We start from the raw sequence: 21,365 nt of genomic DNA, 5'->3' as shown, positions 1-21,365 counted from the left end.
TAAAAAATTTTTTAAAGTTTTTTTAAAGGTGTCTTCAAGCGCGAAGCGCCTTTGATAAAAAGTAATTTTCTTTCTGAAAAAAAAAGCGAATGAATATGATTTTAAAGATTTTTTTATGTTTTTTTTTTTTCAGAAAAAAAAGTTATTTCTAAACGAAGGTGGAATTTTTATATTCGGTTCATCTAATATTTAATTTTCATGTTTGTCTAAATTGTTTGTAGTTTCCGCGATTTAGGGACTTTCTAGCGCCATATTGAATTTTTTAGGGTCACAGAGAAAAATTGATTTTATATTTCTTAGTAAAAATATTTTGGCACTACGTCCCATATTAGGAACAGGGCCGGCCACCCTATTATGTTGTTGTTCCCCTTGCGGAGAAGTAGTGGGCGGCTTGCGAGATACTACCACGTGTGGGCCATTTTACGGATAGGAGTGTATCAATCTCCTGATCCAACCGGTCAACGTGATCTAATTGCACGTTGGCGGATGGGGTGCGTTTGCCGGGTCCTGTATTCGAACCGGCGACCTTTGGATGCGCACTCAAGCGCTCTATCCATTGCACCCCAGGCCCACATATTTCTTAGTAACCTCCTACAAAAAACCGAATTTTCAGTCAAATAAAGAATTCATTGAGACAAAACATTTTTTTAAATAGCGAATTTGTATGGGGACAATATACATATTTTTATACATATATGCACGTTTTTTCAGCAGAATCGGCCCAGTCGTTTTGTAGAAGTTTATTTGCTACAGACAGACATTATTTTACAGATTAAGTTTAGCCTATGTCTATCAATAAATAGGATATAACGGGTTTTACAATAATGACCGTTAGAAGTCATTATGCTACCCTCATTATTAACTCAATTCAGGTAGATAACCTATTCAAAATGGCGCTCGAAAGTCCCTAATCGTGGAAACTACAAACAGTTTAGTCAAACATAAAAATTAAATATTAGATGAACCGAATATAAAAAAAAACATTGGTAATTTTAAAAAAATCTTTAAAATCATATTCATTCACTCCTTTTGTTTTTCAAAAAGAAAATTGCTTTAAAAAAAAAAGAATGAAAAAAAAATTTTTTTAAGGACATTAGTTTTTCATAAAAGGCGCTTCGCGCTTGAAGACACCTTAAAAAAAAAGATTTAAAAAAATTCTTAAGGACATTACTTTTTATCAAAGGCGCTTCGCGCTTGAAGCACATTCAAAAAAATAAATAAAAAGATAAAAAAAAAAATTTTAAGGACATTAGTTTTTTATTAAAGGCGCTTCGCGCTTGAGGATAATTTTATAAGAAAAGTTCTTAAAGCTATGCAAATTCACAAAAATAAGCGCAGCTCAATTGTGCATTTAATAACACGTGTTGTTCATCCGCTTCGAATACCTAAAATGCTTCGAAGCTTCGAATATTTCAAAAAGCTTCGAAGCTTCGAATACCTAAAAATTATTCGAAGCTTCGAAGCTTATTCGATTATTCGAATAATCGAAGCATTTTAAAAACGAAGCAGTTCTTTTGCAGTGCTTCGATTTTTTCTCAACACTTCGAAGCTTCGAAAAGTTCGATTTTTCGGAGCCCTATGGAAGAACTTATTAAAAACTTCTTTGTTGATTTAATAAAAAAAATATTTTAAGAATATTTTCATTAATTCTTTGTTCCTTGGCTGCTCTAGTAATAGTCTGCTGCTCATTTTTTGAAGGTAAATTGAAGAAAATTTTCCCACAAATTTTTTACATCATTTTCATGATTCTAGCTTGAAAAATACCAACTAATAAGCAAGTTTTGCTAAGAATTTCTTCGAATTCTTAGAATTTTGCAATCGCCGCATAGTTTAAGAGATTTTAGGATATTTAGCGGTTTTCAACGTATTTTTAGTTCACAGACTCTTTATCTTTGATTAATTCCATCAAAAGCTGAGGAATTCTGTTTTAGTGGAGAATGTTATCTCCTTTAAACGCTTTAGGCCACAAAAAGAGGCAAATATTCTGCTTCGTCTCTTTCATTCTTCAGTCTTAATTTTTTTTTTTTTGTAATGAAATGTGACCCAAAATATTGAGTTCATTGAGATACTTATACATATAGCTAATATATAAGAAGACTTCCATCGAGCAGTGCCGAATTATTTATCAGTGCTACAGGTGTTGCTTACAATGTTGGTCGTTTTTGGTGTTGTGCTCTCTGTGATTACTTCTGGGATAAATTGTGGATATTCCGGAAGTTCAGTGGAGGAAGTTTTTAAATGGAAGCGAGTTATTTATGAGAATTTACCAAAATCAGGTGAAAAAATGAAGTTTTTCTGTGAAAATTTCATTTCAAATTGAGCTTAAAGTGAAAGAATTTTCTCTGTAATTTTGCAGAGAACTCATGGGTTGGACCCTACAGATACTACATTCCGGAAAATCAAGGTGTTAACAGCTTTGGATATCATCCTTCAAGTGGATTATTTATCGTGACAATGGTGAGATTCAGACCAGGAATTCCAACGTCTTTGGGTGCTTTTTGTGTGCAAGAAAATGCAATTGGGTCAAGTCCAAGAATTTGGGGCTTTCCAAATTACCAAATTAATGCTCTGCGCGATTCGGACTTTGCAAGTGGAAGTGCTGAAGAGGCAGCCAGAAATGCATGGAAGAAACCCAACAAATATTACTACAGCAATGGAAGTTACTACGCCAATCCGCAATATTTGTATCAGGAGAAACCCTCAGGGATAAATTATGGAGATTATTATGATAATAGTCCAAGAATAATTTCAGTTTTTCACGTAAATGTTGATGAACATTGCAATAGAGTTTTCTTTGTGGATAATGGACAATTGGTTTACTACTCAAATACCACCTATACCATTCAGAAGCCAGCTCTTTGGGTCATTGATCTCCCCGTAAATGGATGCGAAACACGCAACTTTCCCATCATTCGTCGCACAGAGCTTCCCGATAGAATAGCCGCAAAAGCTCCAAATGGATATATGCACATAACACTTGACTACCAATCGAAAAATTCATGCGATGACCTCTTTGTCTACATAGCAAACACCTTTTTCAGCTACTTAATTGTCTATGATTACAAAAAGGACGAATTTTGGTTGTTTGATCATGAAACCTTTAAGCCAGTTGTTGCAGAATCTCATTTTGTATTTGAGGAGACCTTCAAGTACGACATGCCCCTGGGCTTACATAATCTTGTTCTGGGGTATCCTGATAAGGAAGGAGGACGTACGGCTTATTACAATGATGTTGCCAGCACAGCTCAGTATGCGGTTTCAACGAAAATCCTCAAAAATCGAAGGAAATCTCCCATTAATTTCAACTCTAAAGATTTTCACATTGTGGGCTATCGGGGGTGCGATCATGAACCCCTAAAGACTGTCATTGACTACACCTACGGAGTAATGTTCAACACAGAAGTGCAATCAAATGAACTTCGCTGCTGGAACATGAATAAACCCCTAAATCCTGATAATATTGGCGTTATATCGAAATCTGAGGACTACACTTTTCCCATTCAGGCTTTCATTGATTCCCGAGGATACCTTTGGTTTGGATCAACCCAGATTCCAATATTGTTTGCTTCAGATGAACCTCTGGATCTCTCAAAATTTAACTCTATTATTTTCAGGGTTAAAGCTTCGGACGCCATTCGAGGGACTGTCTGTGAAAATTTGTAGATTAATACGGGGTGGAAAAATTAACTCAAAAGAATATTTTGAAGAATTACAAATTAGAAAATTTTTCTTTGTAAGAATCTTTTGTTAAATAAAAAGAAAAATTAGAAATTTGTTAAGGAATTTTCATTTATTTTGAGAAAATTTGTGTAATAAAATTCATTAAAGAATTTATAGTCATTCAAGCAGGTTTTTATTGTGGCAAGAAATGTTGCAAAAAAAGGTTAAGAACTTTCTCTTTACTTTCTATTTTAAAAGGAATTCTTAAGAAAATTTGTTTGTCTGATTAACAAAAATTGAAGATCATTTTCTTTTTAATTTCTTAACAAAAATTCCTCATAAAATCTTTTATACCGTAAACATAAGTATATATACAGCAAAAATAAGTGATTAATTACCTACATATTTTCAACAAAGTTACATATAAAACGGTATTCTGTGTGAATAAATTTTCAGTAAGACTGATAAGTATTTAAATTTTAAGAGTTTGCAGAGAATGTTTGACCCCAAAATTCACGTATAAAGACTTTTCATCTTCCCAAAGAAGAATCATTCTCTCAGTTTTCTTAAACACGATGAAGATCATTTTTGGAGCTGCTGTGCTCTGTTTAGTTTTCTCGGGAATAATTTCTGAACAATCCAGAGGATATTACGAAAGTTATGTGAAGGAAGTTTACTATTGGAAGAAAGTTTTCTTTGAGAATTTACCAAAATCCGGTAAAAAGTTTGAGTCACTTTGTGAAGAAAGATTTAGAAAAAAATTATGTTTCTGCAGATGATTCTTCAGTTGGTCCCTATCGCTACTACATCCCGGAAAATGTGGCTGTTAATGGTTTCGGGTATCATCCTGCAAGTGGGCTGTTTGTTGTGACCTTCCCCAGGCTCAGACCAGGAGTTCCAATAACATTGGGTGCCTTCTGTGTGGATGAATACAAAATGGGATCAAGCCCAACAATTTGGGGCTTTCCCAACTACCAAATGAATACTCTGCAAGATTCTGATTTTGCTGGTGGAAGTGATGAGGAAAAAGCCGCCCAGAATGCGTGGCACAATCCCAATAAATTCAATTACAACACGGGGAATTACTATGGAAACTACGGAAGTAATTACTACTCCCATCAACTGCCATCTTATGCGAAAACTTATGTACATGTTCAAGGATGGGGACAAGAAGATCAACGAATTATTGCATTGTTTCACATGCAAATTGATGAAATATGCAATCGAGGATTTCTCGTGGATAACGGACAATTAGTTTACTACCAAAATGCCACCTACACCATTCAGAAGCCAGCTCTTTGGGTCATTGATCTCCCAGCAAATGGATGCAAAACACGCAACTTTCCCATCATTCGTCGCAGAGAATTTCCCGATAGAATTGTTGCAAAGAGCCCAAATGGTTATGTGCACATTACATTGGACTACCAATCAGAGGATTCATGCGATGATCTATTCCTGTACATTACAAACTGTTTCTTTTTCTTCTTGGTAGTTTATGACTACAAAAAGGACGCCTTTTGGACATTTGAACATGAAACTTTCCTGCCAGTTATTGCGGAATCTCATTTTGTGTACGATAAAACCTTCGACTATGATTGGGCCCTTGGGCTACATTCACTAGCTCTTGGCTATCCTGATAAGTTTGGTGATCGTACGGCGTACTACAGTTCAATTGCAGGTACAGCTCAGTATGCAGTTTCAACGAAAATCCTCAAAAATCGAAGGAAATCTCCAAACAATTTCAATCCTAAAGATTTCCGCATAATGGGCTATCGAGGATGTGACAACGAACCAATGAAGAGTGTAATTGACTACACGTACGGCGTAATGGTAACTACAGAGGCACAGACACATGAGATTCGCTGCTGGAACATCAACAAACCCCTCAATCCTGACAATTTGGGCGTGATTTTTAAATCAGACAAATACAATTTTGGCACGCAAACATTCATTGATTCAAGGGGTTACCAATGGTTTGCAGGTGATCCTGTACCCATTCTCTATGCCTCAGATCGACCCCTTGATCTCTCAGTGGTAAATACAAGAATTTTCAGGCTTAAAGTTTCAGACGCAATTCGAGGGACTGTCTGTGAGAATTGAAATCAATAAAGATTGTTTAATCCAGATTTTCTCAATTTACTTTCTTGCGTTTTGGCTGAGTTTGAGTGCAAAAAAAATATTTCCACAAGTTGAATGAATTTAGTTAAAAATTTTTCTTAGGAAACTTAAAAAAGTTTTAATTTATAAATTCTTGACGGTAATTCGCAGTTGTTTTTTGTAGGAGTAATATTCTCCTTCCGGGGGCGTCAATAAAATGAAAAACTAATTTTTTCCCAAAGCTTTCGGCGGTAACCACGCCTTCCTCAGTGGAAAGTTTTCACTAAATTTTCCACAGTTTTCCTTCCTTTTCCGTGGAGCGAGACAACTTAAAAAAAAGTTTGAAAAAGAATTGACTTGAAAACTCCAAATAAATAAGCAAATCTTTTTTTTTAATTCTTTTTCAATTTTCTTTCATTTTTAGTTGTTTTTTTCAACAGATTGTTTTCTCACAGACTGACAAACCTATTCAGCAAGAATATTTACTTCAAGCTACAATTTTCCATTTCCCATCGAAATAAAAGACATTGTTTTGCGTTACTAATTTTCTGTATTTTACCTCATTTTTTACGTTTTTTAAAAAAAAATTGCAACTTTTCAATCTTGAAGATTTTTTATCATAATATTTAGTTACACAGACAATGAGAGACTGTCATACGTTCTCAAACAATGGCGAATAGCTAAATCTCGCAATTTTTTCTTTCAATGGAGCTTTTATCCAATTTGGTCAATAATTTCCTTTCTAATCGATTTTCTTTGCAAATTTACGAAGTGAAATGTGCTCAAATTTTATTTATTTTTTTGCATTCTAAATCTTACAAAACAGATCTTTTTTAGGAGGATAAAAAAAGAAAATTTTGCAACTCGAGAGAATTTTTTTTTCTTCATTTACTTGTCGGCGTATGACAAAGTTTTTGTTTCTTGCAACACTTTTTTTTCCTTGTCAGTGTTTTCGCATAATTTTAATCCAATAATCGCACGTTAATGTCCTTTTTTTAGGGGAGGATTATTCCCTACACATCTATATTTTATTATTTTTTTCTTATAACATTTAAAAAATCTTACACAGTAAATCCTTAAATTACATTGTTTTTTCTAAAGAGATGTAAATATGAAGAAAAATAATGGATTTCTTTTTGTTTTTAGGAAAAAAAAATATGAAGTTACATGTGCACATCACGTTCTAATATTAATTGTAATTAGATTTGTTTCTTTTTCTTCTTTTTTTTGTAAAAGATGAGTTTATTCTCTTCACAAGTTCTTTCTTCTTTTTTTTATGCAATGTTTAAATTCCTCTTTCTTCTCAAACACACACACATACGAATAATATTCTCTTTTTCATCGATTTATTCTTCTTTGAAGATTCCTTTTTTTTCTTCACTCAGCTTCTGTGGAAGAATTTTGACAAGATTGTTTTCTCACAAAAAAAAAATTTAAAACATTTTTTTTTATTCAAAAAAAGAATTTTCTCTCAATGATAAGAAAAGAATATATTTTTTTTTTCACTGTAAGTCTAAGAACTAAATAAATGTGATATTTTTTTTTAAAAAGATATTTTGTACTTTTTTAAACTTTTTTTTCATTTTCTTCACTTTTGTGTTTTTTTGATTTTTTGCACTCTCCTCCCTCTCGAAGGTGCACTGCCGCTCTTGTTGGTGTTGGTCCGTGCCTTCGCAGTTAGGAGTAATGCCATTTTCTTTTTGAAAACACAACACTCACACTTTTTTTAAAACACTTTTGTTCATTTTTTTTTATTAATTGTTGAGTTTCATTTTTTCTTCTTTTTTCTTCTCATTTAGTTTCCTAACTTAGTAAGGGGAAAAAGGGGGAAAAGGGGGTGTGTACGTGAAGAACTTAATATATAAGATCACTAATTATAAACCAAACTTGACCATTCACCATCATCGTCATCTGAACTGAAGCTGCAATTTCTGCAATAATTTTTTTTAAGAGAAAAATAAATGAATTAGGCTAATAAATCCAACATTAAATTATTAGTTTTATTTTACGTTGCTTAGAATGATTTATTTTAATTAAAATGAAAATTAGAAGCAAAATGAGAAATGTGCAAAAGCTTATGCAATTTGTGATAAATGTGACGATGCCGTGCTTCGAATTAAGATTGCTTAAATAAAAGTTTTAATGTCACTAAAAAAGGCGTTTAATTGTGATATTAAACTGCTCAATAACCTTAAATTGAATCATAATTCGTTAAATCTTTAAAAAGCTTCAGCTTCAATTCGAGAATTCAAGAGAATTATGCTTTAAATACGAGAAAATAATATCCGGAAATTGTTTAAAAATTAAATAAAAATATTTATGTAAAATTCTATAGCAGCCTGACTTGTTTATTTAATTAATTATTGCATAAATAATCAATTAAATAAATGTCAAAATCTTATATAAAATATAAATATAAAAATATAAATAAATAAATATAAATCTTATTATAAATAAAAAAGAAAAGCCCCCACTGACGAAGATCGGATTAGCAAAAATAAAAAAAATTAATATATAAAATAAGAAAATTTAATACGCCAAGTGCTGATGCAAGCGACCAAATGTTAACCTACTCATTGAGTGAGGCCGAAAACTGATTTTTTTTAAATTCATAGGAAGCTTTGAAAATATTTTCATTCGAATGCTCATTAAGCAATTAAAAATATTTTTAAAAAACATAAATAAATATTGAAATGATTTTTTTTTTAAATAAAATCGTAACTTTTGCAATGAAAAATGCATTTCTGTGCAAGAAGCCTTAATGTGTAAAGGAAGCTTTTTTTTTCTTCTTGTACTTACAACTTTTCAATGCTCTTTCCATGCCCCCATCTGTGGCCAAGTTCATCCACTCTCCCTCCAATCAAAAAAAGCTCCCGCGCATGAATATGATGTTTGCTTTGTGATTTTTTTTTGTTTTTTCATGATGCATATGTTGGGGACTTTGGGTGTGTGTGTGAGTGGAGAAAGTAACTCACCGGTGACGAGGAAGACTTCGGCTGTTGTTGACAGTTTTGTGCTCATCAATTGTTGGCAGGTGAGAATTGAGTCTGTGGGTGGGTCGCAGGACACGCATCGTACGCGATGACAACTTCCAGACAAGACGCTGCCTATATGGGGTCTTCTTCTGGGCATTGTATTGCGTCAGTGTGCGCACAACGAGGCTGTGGCTACGGAAGAAGCTCGGATCGGGGATCTGTTGAACAAAGGAAGCTTTTATCAGTAAACTAATTCAACAAAGAAAAAAGATTTTTCCTTACCTTTGCCATCCTTTGGAGTTCAATGGCAAAATCCACAAGACCCGAAATCATGGGATTTGCCGAGCTAACGTAGCTATTCACATGGGCATCCATTTGCGTACACACGAGCACCAGGGCCAATTCAGATGCACGAACACTCACGCAGAGAGCATCACAAATGAGTATCTCCAGCCGTAGCTCGAGATCTGCCAGGGAGATGGCTTTATCATAGAACTCCCCGAGTCCCAGGTGGAAAGCTGCATTGCGGAACATATGATAGTAGATGCGGACAAATGTGAGCGCCGTCACGGGAACCGTTGATGGTTGGACACCGAGTTTTGTGGAAATAATTGCAGCCATACGTTCGAGATCACCAGCCGTACAGCGACACTGGGAGATGGCCACGAGATCGGCAGCATCAATCTTTGCAATACCCAATTGCGTAATGCACAGATAGAGAGACCCAACGCTTATGCACGCCATGTGCTTTGGGCGTGCCCTCATACGCGCCAAGAAACGATCGACGAGATTTATGGCGGCAAAAAGGACATCCGGTGGAAGATCGTACCACATTTTGAGGCAACGAAGCACATGAGCTGCTCCGTCTCTAGCACCGACAGTAATTTCATTGTCCTGCACAATGGGAAATTGGACAACAACAAAAAATTAATTTTAACTGATCAAAATGTTTTTGTTTTAAAGGCATAAAGTTGGAAAATTTATTGCTCTAGAATCTTTAAATTGCTGAGATGGAAAACAAGTAGGGGAAACTGGGGTAATTCGGTGAATTTTTGGGAGATAATTTTTCCTGAGTTCCATGGAAATATTTGAGATTTACCATGAGAACTATCTTATAGGAAATTTTCCGGGCTACAACTTTGTCTCAGACAATTTTCTTTTATCTCAACGGGAAAATGCTTTTTCAGGCCATTTCCCAAACCCTTCCAAATTTGCCTGTTCCAAAAATCCTGGGGAAAAACGGTTAATTGCGTTTTTTGTTCGCTAATCTTAATTTAATGAAATTGTTTTAGCAAGGCACTATTAATATCTATTGAGAATGAGAGATTTGTTTACCAATTAAAGCTTTTTTTTTATAAAAAAAAATACAAAAAATTAAAAAAAACGTTTAATTTAGGAAATTGTCTTTTTTATTTTTTTAGTTTATAAAAAATGGTAATAGTAAGTGATTAAACATCCCAAATAGTATATAATAGTTATACTAATTAAGGGAAATTATTTTTTCAAAAATTTAAAAAGTTATTTTTAAAAAACATAAAATTCACCATTTTGCCCCAAGGGGTACTTTTACTATCAGTGTTTTACGGGAAAACTCGGAAAATTTTTTCGGAAAATTTAGCAATAGTTACTCTGTCTAAAAATACATTTGAATCAAAAATATTGCAGAGAATTTCGCCAAAACTGAATTTGTAGTTGAGTGGTCAGAGTAACTTTGAGGTTCGAAAAATTTGTTTTTCAAATAAAAGCCAAAATATTGGATCAATTATTATAAAACTTTCTTGGCTTAGGCAGGGGTATAAAGTGCAACTACTGACAAAATTAGACAGATTAGCTCTCACTGCTTCTTGAGTTATTAATTTTTATTTTTTTTTCAAATTCACCATTTTACCCCATTTACCCCTACTTATTAGGATTTAAAGTTTATTAAAATTGAGATTACTAAACCAGAATAACCTGATTAACTAACCAGATTGCATTCATATAAACAGGTGTTTTCAATTTATTTAAGTACTTAATTCTAACGTTTGACGTTGTTTTTGAAGTTTGACATTTAATTTCAGATTGTTGACGTTTTCTTTTCTTTTCATTGTTTAGGTTGCTTAGAGTTAGACGTTCTTAAACTTTTAGTTCTATTCTAACATTAGTCACAGTTTTACTAGCTTTTGACATTTTTTTTTATTTGTACGTTTTTTTCTTTTATTTTTCCTAATTTTAGACGTTTCTTTTATTACTCTTTATCAAGACTTTACTTTGGGTTCTTGAAATTTTTTCTCTAACTTTTGACAGTTTTTTTGGTCACTTTAGACCTTTCTTTTTTAACGTTTAACTTTTACTAATTTTTGACGATTCTTTTTAACTTTCGTTACTGCTTTTCTAGCTTTTTGAAATTTATTTTCTAGCGATTAATATGTCTTTATCAACTTTAGACAATTTCTCTTTTATGTTTTATATTTTGTTATTTTTGACTTTTTTCTAACTTTCTAACTTTAGACGTTTCGTTTTTAAGGTTTAGCAGTCCTTTGTAAACCTTTTTTATATCTTTCGTCACTACATCTTTAGCTTTTGACGTTTCGTATTTAACGTTTAATATTTCTTTTCCGACTATTGCTGTTTCTTTTCTAGTTTTTCATAGTTCTTTTCTATCTCTTAACGTTTTCTGCTTTTAACTTTTTCATAACCTTTTAAAAGATACTGATTATTATTATTTTTTTTATTTTCTTTAAATAAACCTTTATGGAAAATCCTAACCTGCCTAAATTTTTTTATTTTTAGGATCTTCAACCCCCAAACATCCTTAGTTCCACCACTGCTACATTAATTTTCTTTCTTCGTTGGAATTTCTCAAGAAAACAATGTGAATGATCTCCAAGAATTTATATAAGTATTTTTGAGAGCTTTCCTAAAGCAAAACGTCTTAAAGACTGGACAAAACCACAATTAAAAAGTGATAAAAATAAATTGATAGTTCAAGTTTTATTGGCTACTGTACTTTTCTTTTTTTCTTCGTTTGTATGTGGTGGACAGTACAATAAGCAGCAGCGAGAATAACCTCATAAAAAGCAACTGAATCGATATATACATTGAAGCAAAATGCTCCAATTGTAGCTTTTAAGCAAAAAAAAAAAAAAAAAAATAAGCAAACAATCTCTCGTTTTGTATGTAGCAGAGAGTCTGTGTCTCCTGCAGAGAGTGATGCGACCATTTTAGTGGTGAACCACTTTACACACGACACAAAGGCACTTTTCCAGTAGTGACGCACAAACTGAATCGTTATGCAACGCTGCAAGACCAAGTTTATCTCACAAATTAGCGCAGCAATTGTTGCATTTGGAGAGGGTCTCCCCTTTTGTGGTGAATAGACACCAAAAAGAGAATGCCTCCCATTGAAAAATCACTCCATCTCTACTTGTGGGAGAAAAATTCACAACCGCGTTGCATTTATCGTCATTGTGGTGCGTGTTTCGTATTTTCTTTGATTTTTTTTATTGTAGTTTTTCATGCACAAAGACTTGAAATATCTTGCAAAACAATAAAAGAGTGGATAAAAAACATTCTAGAGGGTACAAAGCTACAAATTTTAGCTTTCTTTTGTTTTAGAATCTTTGAAGAAAACGAATTTATTTTACATTTTCCTGTTTTGATAAAACAATATAAATATAAATTGATTAGAATATTTCTTGAGAATGTCGGAGCAAGAGAAGAAAAAATCTCAATTGCTGAATGCACAGCAAGTTATTTGATTTATGCTAATTTGCACTGTGTGTGCACATTAAACTTTGAAATTGTTGTTCGTTGAGATGTTGACAAATTTGCATAAAATATACTTTATTTTGCTTTTCCTCCCCTTTTTCCTCTTCATTTTCTCTTTGCCATTTCCTCCTTTGTTTTTTTTTTTTGCTTGAATAAGAAGACAACGAAACTTCTTCTTCACTTTGTCCACACGCACATGAATGACAAACAAACGCAAAATCAACGAGATAATTAGCTAAATTTCTCACAAATACCTCACGCATTTCACCCACAAGATGAGCTCTAAATGCTCTCTCTCTAGGCAAATTTATTTCTTTTTTTAACCATTTGTAATGACTTTTAAATATATAAATTTTCTCTTCGCTCCCCTAAAATAGGATCTTAAACTTTCCAAGAGACAAAAGCATCTATCTTCAATATATAAATATTTGCATCTTTAATGCAAATTTACTCTACATTCAGCACAACAAAGATTCTCCCTTATTCTCGCAAATGATATGAGAAACTTTTTATAAATATTTATTTTGAAACTAATGTCGTATGAGAGAAAGAAAATATTTAATCAGCAAGTGCTGAAGGATGATACCGAGTTACAATTTTTTATTTAGCTCTTCTTCATTTTGTTGACAAAACAAATTTTTCCTTCTTTGAAGGAAAAAATAATAAATTAAAATATTATCACACCATTATATGATATTGACCTACTTTACACCACAAAATTATATACATCAACTTATTTAAAAGTTTACGCGCAAACGTATCTTTTTTTTCTTTTTTCCACGCGTGAAGTATTTTTAATTAAAAAAAATTATCTTTGAATACTCCAAAAGTTTTGTTTATTTTCTTAATTTTTTTTCTTATATCCTTTAAAAAAAAATTGCCAATTTTGAAGAAGAAAAAACCAAAGATTTATAGTCAAATAATAAAAGAATATAAGATTGGATCAGCATCAAATTCAAACGGAGCCAGATTTTAGTGTGAGAGATATTGCTTTTTTGCTTGTTTTTTTTTTCTTATACATATTCTCTCTCGCATCATACATATATATGTATATTCTCTAAAATTGACTATATAGAAAAAATATATATAAAAGTGACGTAAGTCTTGGAGTGGCTCCAATCGTTGGTAAATTCAAGGTTAAGAGAAGAATACAAAGAGAGGCAAGCAAAATAAAAGCAAAATAGACAAGAACTGTAAAACAAGTATGCAGTGATGTACATATATTTTGAGAATGATTAAAAATCCACTTCCAGATTTTTAATTACTTTTTTTTGGTTGTTTTCGTTAGTTTAGTAGTATTGTGTTGTGAATCTCGCGTCTCCTTTAGTTTGTAGAAAGAAAAAAAAAAAGAATTCTTCACCGTGAACTTCACAAAACGAAGGACATTTTAAAATGTATTTGCCACACTTTTATGCGGAGCGTTCGTCGCATTTTTTTAAAAGCCAAATTTTCCATTCTCTCGTCGAGCACGACATGGAGTGTTTATTATTTTCATCATAAATTCAAGCGCAAATTGATGCGATTTTTTTTCTTGGCTAAATTGTGATAATTTTGTAACGTTAAATAATTTTGGTCGATATGGATGAAAAAATAAAATTTAAAGAGACTTCAGTGGGGCAAGTTAACGTTTTTTCTGTCTAAATTTTAAGAAGGATCGTAATTTATTTTTAAAATTCAGAAACTTTACTAAGAAATTAGGGTATGATTTTAGTATTCGATAGCCCTTAATAAAATTGAGATATTTGACAATTTCTTCCCTTAAAAAATTATGTAGACTATAAAATGTCGAACGTTAGAATAATTGTCAAATATAAATAGGTATATCAGACGTTAAAATAAACGTCAAAAAGTTAAAAAAAAAATGTTAACAGTTAGAAAATAAATGTCAAGTGCTGAAAGAGATATGCCAGACGTTGGAAAAAAAATGTCAATCTTTAGAGGACGTTTCCAAAAAAAAAACTTAATAAGCTAGTAATGTCAAATAAGTGTAAGGAGACGTGAAACGTCTGAATTGTCAAACCGACAGGAAATAAATGTTCAACGTTAGAATTTCATGAATTGTGTTAAAAGCCGCTAATTTGAGTAAAACAATAATTAATTTTATCAATTTTGTTTAGTAATCTTTATCTTCTCAAACACTAATTCCAACTAAATTGTTTTTTTAGTTTAATAATTTTAATAATTTTTCACTAAAAAATAAAGGCGAAAAGGAACAAAAATTTCCATTTAAAAAATTGAAAAGAATTTAAGAATGAAACTGGAGCACTTAGGTTCTCTTCTAACTCTCCTATCCAGTTTTAAACACAAAAATAACAACAAAAAGTAAACATTTTTAAGGAAATAAAAGATAAAAGTCTTACCTCAGGATCGGGTGGTAGGTAGAGATTTGCATGGAATTTCTCTTCGAGAACGAGTGCTTCCTTCAGTTTCTGATGAAGTTGGTCATTCGTGAGGTTAGCCAGAGTGCTACTCTGCAGATGGTAATTGATCACATTGTTTTCCATATACTGATAGCACAAATTTCCATTATCACCAACATAGGTGACAGACGCTGAGCCATTATTGTTGTTTGCGTTGTTGCCGGTGTAATCCATTGCCGTTGCACCATCCAAATCACTTGGCAATGATGCATCCGAAGTCGATTGTTGGTGAGATGATGATGATGAATTGTTGTTGATCCCTTGATGCGGTGGTGATGATGTCATCATTTTTTGCGCGCACGATGACGATTGTTGATGTTGACGACGCTTAACAGCAGCATCCGGAGTCCCAAGCCTGCCCCCCATTGACGACGAAGTCCTCTGGGTTCCACGCTTCGGTGCCGCCATCATCATTGCGTCCTCTGACACTGTCTCGGGCACCACTGTCATCAACGCCGGTGCAGATGGTGGTGGAGATTGCGGTGGTGTCGTTGACATCATCTCATCACCACAACTTCCAGCACTGGCGTGTCCAGCAGATGGGATGGCCATAGCATCGCTACTTGGGCACATCATCTCTCTGCTGCTGTCAGTGACAACAATGACAGGGGCCACGGAACACTGTACAGGGGCAGACATTCTGAGGGCTGGCCTAGTACCTAGGTAACCAATAACAACAACACCCCAAATCAGCCTTTTGCTTTCTCTCCTTCGTAGTTAGGTTTCTAGGTACCGCACACTTATTCCGTTTTGCACAGAATAAGATAATAGCCAAACTTCTTTTCTTTATTTATTTATTTTTCAATCAATTCAATGACGCCGAAATAAAAAAAGGACGAAGATTGTGCCTTTTTTAAGGGCACAAATTAACACCAAAAAAAGAAAGTTTGCTCCTCAAAATAGCAATGCCACCTTTTTTTTTTTAAAGTTTGTCTTTCGACTGGTACACACTGGTTGTGCCAAAAACAAGGAAAGCCACAGCACAACCTTAGTACCTTTACGGTTTGAGCAGCAAAACACAACTAAAAGTGTTTGGCTCAATTGAAAGAGAATTCAGAGAGCGAGAGAGCCTTTTAGCAGGCAAGAAAAAGGAAAGTTTCTCAAATACCAAAACTTTCTGAAAGAAAAATACCTAAAAGAAGGATTATAAATTAGACATATTGAGATAATATATTGTAAAAGGGAAAATAAGGGTAGGGTATAATATGGGGTAAGGGGTTATTGAATTATGATTATACTTTTAAACAAGACCTTAATGTAGGTTTGATTTGATTTTTCCTTCTTAGAAAATTCAAGAAACTCATTAAGAAATTCTTCGGAAAAATTTTGGGAAATAATTCTTGTGATGTCTTCATTAATAAAAGAAGTTGTTTTTTCATTTTAAATTAGTTCTTGTATTACTTTTTTTCAAACATTTTTCTTTAAAAAATTAATTATTTTATCACGTTAGAATCAACTGAAAAAAACTAATGTTTGCACAAAATTTCAAACAATTACGTCACTATTGAGTTTTTTGTCTCTTTATAAAGAAGAAACATTAATACTAATGTTTAGTCGGCGTTTTTTGACATCGATAGAAACAATTTACAAAACATTTTGAAACCTTTAGAACAAAGCTTCACAAACATTTTCCCAAAATTAACTGATGAAACATTACCACAAATATTTTACACTTTAAAGCATCAAAAAGCGACGATTTTGTCCCTTTAAACATAAGAAATATTAAAAACAATGATTCATCGACGTTTTATGACTTCATTTGAAACATTTTACAAAGCATTTTAGCTGAATATTGGAAATTGAGCATATTTTGAAATAAAGTTTTCCAAAAATTTTCCCAAAATTGACTGATGAAACATTACCACGAATGTTTCACACTTTTAAAGCATTTTTGTACAAATATTCGCTAAATTTTCCCAGCTGGCCCTAGTTCAAAATACAATAAATCTGTTTAGAGATTTCTAGATCTTTTTTTGATTTTCTATTAAAATTAATTTTGCCCTCTGTTTTAATTCTCAGAGGCGGTCATAACTCGTAAAAAAAACTCCCCTAAATATGCACTAAAAATAGAAATGTTGTCTCTCCGTCTTACAACCAATAAATTTCCACTGGACGTATCATTTTTATCAATAATCATCTCCTAATAAGTCATTAATCATAAAACGAACTTCAGTATAAAATTGCATCAGATTTTCATTATAATCGAATGAGTTGTTCTCTTTAAATGTAATAAATTCTTATCAATTATTATTTTCCTCGACATGTTTTTTTTTCAAACTCTTTCTTCCCGTTTTCTTCACGTTTTTTTTCTATTTGCCTTTTCCATTCTCTAGCGTCGTGAACTGTGTGTGAGAGAGTTAAAAAACCCCATAAGATACGTTGTCTTGTAGTTTAATTCAACTCAACCGTTAAACGCATATCCCAAAACAGATTTTTTTCTATTAGGAAATGATGTTTGTAATAATTGCTTGAAGACAAGACAGAAAACATGGAGAAAATGAAAATATTCTCTGTGAGTAGTTGGATTTATAGAGACCGCTGATTAATTATATTAAATGGACGTGATATAAAAGAAAAGCGAATGAAAGATCATTCACCATCTAATCCATGTGAAATTACTTCACTGATAAGCCAAAGAGACTTGTTGTTTTCATTCTAATCGATGGAACTTTTTTTCGTTAAAGAGAAAAAGAAACAATATTGATAAGAATCGGATGACAATCACCTTCTTTTTGGGATCGTTCGCGGATTGACCTTCAAAGATTTTTAAAAAGAAATCTTATCGTGTTTTTTTATGTTTTGAGGAATGACCACAAGACTTTTAAAAGGCCCCCTCAATGTATTGGAGGGGAGGTTTCTTCTGATCTAACTTTGAGGAAAATTTTTTCGGGTACAGAACGTACAATTCATTAACCTTGTATGTTGGAAAGAAAAAAGAAGAGAAAAAAAACTGATAAGTCTGCGATATTAGTTGATTCTGCCCATTCGTCTGGGTGTGTTTACTTCAACATATTTTACGCGATTACACGAATGAGATTGCAAATATTGCGCACAAATTCGTTATACAAATTTATTGTACACTACTTACACACAAAATGAAGAATTATCACGCAAAATAAATTGCAAATTTCTCCATTTTGACGGTGAATTGTGTGATTTTTTTTTATTTTGGAAATTTCACGTACTTTGTGCGTGTATTGAGTGATCTCTTTCACTTTGACGAAAATGCTAGGTGGACCGAAAAAAATCCACTTTTGCGGGATTTCGCAAAAAAAGAGATGTAAGTAGGTATATAAAAGTAAGGTCTTTCGCGTGATGCAATTTTCGTGAAGGAGATGTAAGAAAAAAAAAACCTCCAGACAACAATTGAAGAAGGTTTAGATGAAAAATTGAAGAGGGAAGTCCTTCAATTCGCATTTCGTGACTCTATTTGTTCATTTTTTTGCCTCTAGAAGCGCTACAAAAAGAAGAAATTCTTCCCTGAGAAAGCTCATTAATTCCAAAGTCTAAAATTCTAAGCAAAAAAAAAAGAAAATAACAAATCTTATCTCTTCTAATCGTCTCTCCCATTTATACATGACTTGACGACGTCAAAGAAAGCAAAGTTCATCTCACAACAGAAACTTTTCCTGTAAGATCATTAAATTCGCGTCACTCCAATTCATTTTGAATGCTTTTTTTGGGCCTTTTGTCGCACACTGCTGAATGTTTTAAATTTTTAAAGTAATTTCTTGGTGTGTGCCCTCACGAATTAATTGTCCACGATATTCCCCATCTTCATTCTCCCATGTTTACAGATATCTCTGCCATGTGTCTCTTCCATCTCCCACAAAGGCCCAACTCGCGTCTTCATATTGAAATTTGAGGTCAAAACCTCCAGCGAAAAATTAGAATAAATTTTCTTCACTTCTTTGTTTGGTATCTCCACACACTAAAAGTCTCGTGTGTTTGCATATCCATCCACGAAAAAAAAAAATATAAATTTGAATGCCTCTGTGCTCCAAAAATGGAGATTTTATCATAAAAAAGAAACTCCACGCATTTCTTTTGAAGGAAAAAGAGCTTTTCTCGGATATTTTTATCACAATTCTGTTTGCATATGGCTTTCTGGATAGAAATAGAGGAAGAAGTTGAAGGGAAAAGCAAACAGTCATTGTGTTTTTTATGGGCTAAATTGATAAAGAACACACCACAGTAACATGAAATTGATATTAATTTTGTAAGTTTGTGCTTTAAACTTTGAAAGTTTGAGGAGGATTTCTTAATTAAGAGGAAATCAAGGAAGATTCTTTTACTTAAATCAATTTTGCTATCAAGCCTTGCCTTTGGGTAGAACCTCTAGGCTTTAAATCTTTGAAAATAAATTAGGAAGAATAATTTGTGAATAAGAAACACGAATTAGAGTTGTAAAAGGTGTAGAAATTCGGGTAAAATTGGAGTCTGGGTGAAAAGTTAATTTCAATGAATCCGTAGTAAGGATCTTTAACTATCAGTGATGCTACATACATGAGTTCTAACGAACCTTCAACCATTAAAAGAAAGAAAGGAGAATAGGGACAAAAAGGACTTTAAATTAGATTGATTGAAGAATTTAACGACTATTTAAAGTTGATGTTGTTTTTTTGATCGGAGACAGTCAATTAAAACGCTCGTCTTAACGCTTTCAGCTACGTTTCGATTTATGTAAAACCATCATCAGGCTTTCAGCTGTACTACACCGTTATACAAATAAAACAAAGAATTACACTTCAAAATTGGTCCAAACTACCAGCACGACGATCTACTTAGAATGCTTTGCGTTGCTTCCCAGACTGGGAATTTTAGAGAATTTCATGAGTTTATTTACTCTGATTAACAGCACAATTGCTTAGCGAATGATCTTACGACACAAAGACCTCTGGATCGAATCTTATTTGTGATTCTTTTCATTTACTTTTTTTCTAGACCAAAATAAGTCTTTTAGATAAAATTTAAAGGAAAAAACAATCAAAAAGTAAGAAATATCAATTTATTAACTAAAAGTCTTGAAAATTTTTCCAAAATAAATTTTTAAATTTATTTTTTAACATTTTTTCTGCTAATATATTTTTTTAAAGAGATTTTCTGACAAAATATTAAGTTCTAGATAAAGAAAAGGTATCAATTTCTCTTCCATAGCTTCCAAAGTCAATCATAAATATAAGGAAAAGTCTCCGGAATGTACCCCAATACCTTTCAGAAGCATTTTAAGAGTGCAATTGTCTCTAAAAACATTATTTAAAACATTTTTTGAGTCCTTTATGTACAAAAACATAATTAAATAACCGTCTTGAACATTAATTGTGTTTCTTAAAGGATTTATTGCCAAAAAAGAGGCAATTCTCGGGCCTTTTTTGGGAGATTTTTGCGCCCAATTTGGAATGACCTTTCATTGAATTGTCGCGAATGTGGCAAGCAGTGTGTGGTCCCCCACGATCTCTCAACGGGCTGAATTAAAAACTTCTGCGTGAATTATCGCTCGCGAGGTCAATCAGAAGCTTGTGGGGAGATGAAAATACGCTCGCGTGAAATATTGGGAAATTCGGTACGCGGACTCAGAGATTCGTCAGCCCGCCAGACACGATTGAACATGTTTGGAGAATTTTCTAGAAGTACCCAAATCCCAGAAACTTTCCCCATGAGGTCTCCTCATTAGAGAGCTAAGGGTGAGTCACACAGAGAGGAAGGCAATTGACCCTCACCCTCCCTGCACACAGGAAGGGTGTCAAGGTAATTTCTCTGGTGCTACCTGGGCGAAAGGGAGAGAACAAAGGGAATAGATCGATGGGCTTCCTCTGCAGCACTCATTGGCGCTTTCGTCATTCCAATTTGCACAAATTTCTATTCCGCGGATGCTTTTGGTCACAATGCCACCGTACGTGGTACCTTCCGTGGCAATAGAGACCATAAAATCCCAAATGGGAACAGCCAAGAGTGGAGCCAAATAAAGAAAGCCAGAAAATGGCGTCTCGCACAAGAGAGTGGAACAAACACACGGATTTCGCGCTGAAAATGAACATTTAGCTGGATTTTCACCTACCCGGATGCTTCCGCAGTGTACACCCTCACTTTTTATTCACTCAATGCTATTTTAAATTGAATTTTTCAGAGAAAAATTTAAGGGATAAATTTCCTCTTTGTCTCTTGAGCAGTCAAGTTGGAGCAAAAATTTAACACATACTGAAGAAGATGATGCAACAACACCAAAAACCCATCTAAGTTGCGCAGTCGTTATGCGATAGTTGGGATTCCATAAACTACATAGCAACAGTATGATTGATTTTTTTATTATTTTTTAACGGATAAGATTGAAGAGAAATTCAAAAAATTCAATTCTTTTGAAAATATAAACAAAGGAAAATTATGTTTTGATAAATTTTTTATGTTTTTGTATGTATTTCAGAATATTATGCTTGATGATGCAATTTTAGTGGAATATCAATTT

At 33.2% G+C, this 21,365-nt stretch overlaps 5 protein-coding genes across 7 annotated transcripts in view; 2 read left to right on the top strand and 3 right to left on the bottom strand.

Moving 5' to 3' along the window:
• LOC129787993 (L-dopachrome tautomerase yellow-f2-like) overlaps nucleotides 1-2,219 on the bottom strand; it is a 34,201-nt gene extending 31,982 nt beyond the window's left edge. Inside the window, exon 1 of one of the 2 annotated variants that reach the window (XM_055823937.1) lies at nucleotides 2,149-2,219. The gene's annotated coding sequence lies outside the window, so the exon portion shown is untranslated. The remainder of the gene's footprint in view (nucleotides 1-2,148) is intronic. The other variant, XM_055823936.1, reaches the window with a different exon arrangement.
• The window catches only part of LOC129787983 (protein Peter pan), a 1,185,971-nt gene that overhangs the window by 969,753 nt on the left and 194,853 nt on the right, over nucleotides 1-21,365 (bottom strand). The gene's annotated exons all lie outside the window — the stretch shown is intronic.
• The window catches only part of LOC129787980 (L-dopachrome tautomerase yellow-f2-like), a 1,067,766-nt gene that overhangs the window by 851,548 nt on the left and 194,853 nt on the right, over nucleotides 1-21,365 (top strand). Inside the window, exons 1-2 of one of the 2 annotated variants that reach the window (XM_055823901.1) lie at nucleotides 2,052-2,276; nucleotides 2,357-3,807. The exons of the other annotated variant lie outside the window; for it this stretch is intronic. Of the exons in view, the coding sequence (XP_055679876.1) occupies nucleotides 2,150-2,276; nucleotides 2,357-3,663 (1,434 nt within the window). The 5' untranslated portion in view covers nucleotides 2,052-2,149 and the 3' untranslated portion in view covers nucleotides 3,664-3,807. Of the gene's footprint in view, nucleotides 1-2,051; nucleotides 2,277-2,356; nucleotides 3,808-21,365 lie in introns of those variants that run through there. 2 annotated transcript variants of the gene reach the window in all.
• Nucleotides 4,236-5,760, top strand: LOC129795295 (L-dopachrome tautomerase yellow-f2-like). Its single transcript, XM_055836457.1, has 2 exons — nucleotides 4,236-4,377; nucleotides 4,436-5,760. Exons 1-2 carry the CDS (start codon nucleotides 4,236-4,238, stop codon nucleotides 5,758-5,760), a joined length of 1,467 nt encoding a protein of 488 aa, XP_055692432.1.
• LOC129787971 (cyclin G) lies at nucleotides 6,288-21,241 on the bottom strand. Its single transcript, XM_055823881.1, has 5 exons — nucleotides 20,961-21,241; nucleotides 14,843-15,561; nucleotides 9,015-9,626; nucleotides 8,733-8,950; nucleotides 6,288-7,688 (listed from the first exon to the last, which is right to left on the bottom strand). The coding sequence occupies exons 2-5, from the start codon at nucleotides 15,539-15,541 to the stop codon at nucleotides 7,628-7,630; spliced, it is 1,590 nt and encodes a 529-aa protein (XP_055679856.1). The 5' UTR covers nucleotides 15,542-15,561; nucleotides 20,961-21,241; the 3' UTR covers nucleotides 6,288-7,627.

The sequence above is a fragment of the Lutzomyia longipalpis genome, chromosome 1 (assembly GCF_024334085.1).
Source record: "Lutzomyia longipalpis isolate SR_M1_2022 chromosome 1, ASM2433408v1".
In the NCBI taxonomy this organism is placed as follows: domain Eukaryota; kingdom Metazoa; phylum Arthropoda; class Insecta; order Diptera; family Psychodidae; genus Lutzomyia; species Lutzomyia longipalpis.
This window is presented reverse-complemented; position numbering and strand designations above follow the sequence as displayed.